Source organism: Bison bison, unplaced genomic scaffold (assembly GCF_000754665.1).
Source record: "Bison bison bison isolate TAMUID 2011002044 unplaced genomic scaffold, Bison_UMD1.0 scf7180017864289, whole genome shotgun sequence".
NCBI classification, from domain to species: domain Eukaryota; kingdom Metazoa; phylum Chordata; class Mammalia; order Artiodactyla; family Bovidae; genus Bison; species Bison bison.
In genome coordinates this window covers 10388602-10391748 of record NW_011494861.1, presented here as the reverse complement: position 1 = coordinate 10391748, position 3147 = coordinate 10388602, and the positions used below count along the sequence as shown (strand labels likewise).

Below are 3147 nucleotides of genomic sequence, written 5' to 3'. Positions count from 1 at the left end.
GGGGTGGGGGTGGTGGTGAGGAGGGATGGTGGTCTTAGCCTCCTCAAGCCGCGCCTCCTCCTCCATGACCGGCAGGCAGAGATCTGGCCTTACGGACCTGCGCACGGCAGGTCTGAGAACTTCAGGAAAAGCGGGCTTTCAAACTAATAAAGTGACAGAGGCCCGGGGAGTCCTTCAGAAGGCACCAGGAGGGATCCTGGGACCTGTCCCTGCTCTGGGCGGAGTGCGTAGGGAGGGGGCAGGACATAACTTCACAGAAACCCACCCGATGCTGCCCCTGCCTCCTGCACATGTGTGGACGCCGGTCCCAGAGCAGGACAGGCAGGACCAGAGCATCCTTCCCTCCCACCCTTACGGCCCAACTCAGGGCGACCAGAGCCCAAAACAGGCCAGAGTGGAAGAAGGAGGCTGACAAGTTCCACAGCCTTGCCCCAAAGTCTGACATCTCTTCCCTGGGAACATGATCTTCTGCCCTCACAGGACCTGAGGGAGGCGAAGTCACACCGCTCCTGGGAGTAGAGTGGTCTCCGAGGGAGGAGAGCAGGGCTGGAGAGTCTGGGGGCTCCTCCACCCTGGGACAGGGTCACCAGCAAGCCTAGTTTACTTGGGAGATTTGGGACTAAGCTCCGCTGACACTCAGCTCATGGCTTTTTCTTCATAACAACAAAAGCAAATACAGAGCGCTACTGCATGATGGAGGTCGGCTGGGCCTTGGGGTACCTCCTGCAGCTAATTCTCATGAGAACCTGAAAGGCCAGGGTACAGTTGAGGAGACTGAGGGTCAGAGAGATGAGGACCTGCTGGAGGTGGCAAAACTGGGGCTGAGACAAGCTGTGCCTGGGACAAGCTGGGGCTGGGACAAGTCTGGGTGCAGGGTGTTCAACGAGGGGCCAGTGGGGGCCTGGTGCCCTCCACAGCACTGTGCCCTGTGTCGAGCTGCCCTGCTGTGGCCTGCTGGGGCCCTCTCACCTGGTTGGCATCGTAGGAGAATCCCCTTCGGAGCTGCAGCAGGGCCAGCCGTGCCAGCACAGGGGCCGCCTGAGGCCTCCGGGAGAGGGCCGCCAGCAGGGCCTTGTGGGCGTCGTCCAGGCGGCCGAGGCGATACAGGGCGTCAGCTGCCAGGAGGCGCGAAACCTCATCCTCCGTGTCCAGTTCCATCAGAAGCGTGGCCAGCTGGTGCACGCCGTGGGCATCCCTGTGGAGAGAGCAGCTGGGGGAGAGCTGACCCTTCCCTATACCTCTTCCATCTGCCCAGGAGGTGGGCTGCAGGCAAATCCTACTTCCTGCACCTTGTACAGGCAGCTCCCTTCCTGCTGCATCTCAGAGACCAGGTTTCTGCTGGAGGGGGCCTGCTCACTGGCCGCAGAGCCTGGAGCTGCCCTTTCTGACCCTCTCCCGGCCTATGGGGCAGGCATTTCACAGATGAGGAAGTGAGGCTGTATGCTGACCCCCAGCCCACTCTGCCCCAGTTTTCTTTTCTGCAAAAACAGGTAACAGTGTTGGGCTTGCAGGGCTCAGGTGTGTGGTCTGCAGAGCTAGATAACGCACAGGCGGCACTTGGAATGACCCCAGGGCCCTCTTGGGAATGAGCTTGAGCTCCTACTGGGACACAGCTGGAGCCTGGAATTGGCGGTGCCCAAGACAACAATGGCACCCCACTCCAGTACTCTTGCCTGAAAAATCCCATGGATGGAGGAGCCTGGTAGACTGCAGTCCATGGGGTCGCTAGAGTTGGACATGACTGAGCGACTTCACTTTCACTTTTCACTTTCATGCATTGGAGAAGGAAATGGCAACCCTCTCCAGTGTTCTTGCCTGGAGAATCCCAGGGACGGGGAAGCCTGGTGGGCTGCCGGTCTATGGGGTCGCACAGAGTCGGACACGACTGAAGCGACTTAGCAGTAGCAGCAAGAGAACAGATATAAAGGGCCCCAAATCTCCTATAAGAAAATTCCTCCTTACCAGCAAATCAAAGCGATGCAATTGAAGGAACTGGGGCCGAAGAAGCCAGTGTGCGTGTGTGTGTGTGTGTGTCTGTGTGTGTGTGTGGTGTAGGGATAAGGATGCTGACATCAAACACACCAGGGGCCCCCCAGCTCAGTGTTGTTAGTTTTGCTAAAATACCTTCTCACCACCTCCCAGCAACCAGAGAAATGCCAATCAAAACATCTGCAGGTTTACCTACTGGGCTGCTGAAAAAATTTGCAGAAGGAGCATCAGGGCTGGAGTGTGTGGCATGATTGGCAGGTGGACAGCTCCAAGGTCAAGGGCCTCACAGGGAGCTGTGCCCTCTGACCCCAGAGCTCAGCTTCTGTTGAATCTTTAGGGCAGACTAGTCCAAGACTGGATGTTACCTGGGTAGCATTATAACTAAGAGCAGAGGAGCTGGGAATACCCGAAGCCCTGATGGGATGTTCACAGGATGAGCTACCAGGCTGTCTGAGAAAGGTAAGTAGCAGCAGAAGAAATGTTCATGATCCAGTGAGTAAAAACGTGGGTTATATTTGCATATTGAGCACAAATTCAGTTTTGTGAACTCTATTTTATATGGACAAAGAGAAACAAGGGAATGCAAACAGTGTGATGCTGGGTAAGTTCTGTTTTTTTTCATTTCCATTTTTGAGTTTCTGATTTTCTAAGTGCATAATGTATCTGCCCTTTGGGACCAAGGATCCAAGATTTGGGCCCCAGGACTAAACCCCCCACCAGTGCCTTAGGGAAATCACCCAGCAACTCCCTGCCTCTGTTTGCTCATCTATAAATTAGTACTGCACACACCCCGACTACCTTGGAGCAGACCAGAATGAAGCAGCAGCCCCAGGTGGGTGTGCGGGGCTAGTGTTTACCCTTCCTGCACAGCGTGGCTGTCTGTCTCCGCTGCCTTAGTCCGGCGGCCCCGCCAGCTCTTGGGTCGTGGCTCTGGCCTCCCCTGCAGCATCTTGCGGCCCTCCTCGCGTAGCACGGTCAGGAGCAGCCCCCGTTGGTTCCAGGGCACGTAGGTCTTGGTGACGAGTAGAGTTTCCTCGGGGCCTAGGCGGCAGGCGGTAACGTAGTCCAGTGCGCCCAGGAAGGCGCTGCCCGCCAGCACTCGCAGCAGCCCGCGGCCGCACAGGGCGCGCACGCAGCCGCTCAGGTGCGGCCGCGGGC

The 3147-nt window shown here is 57.4% G+C and overlaps 1 protein-coding gene across 1 annotated transcript in view; it reads right to left on the bottom strand.

The window, feature by feature from the left end:
- TTC34 (tetratricopeptide repeat domain 34) overlaps nt 1-2983 on the bottom strand; it is a 14008-nt gene extending 11025 nt beyond the window's left edge. Inside the window, exons 1-2 of the mRNA XM_010849975.1 lie at nt 2847-2983; nt 970-1195 (exon numbers count right to left, since the gene is read on the bottom strand). Coding sequence (XP_010848277.1) covers nt 970-1195; nt 2847-2938 — 318 coding nt within the window. The 5' untranslated portion in view covers nt 2939-2983. The remainder of the gene's footprint in view (nt 1-969; nt 1196-2846) is intronic.
- Between the last annotated feature and the right edge of the window lie 164 nt (nt 2984-3147).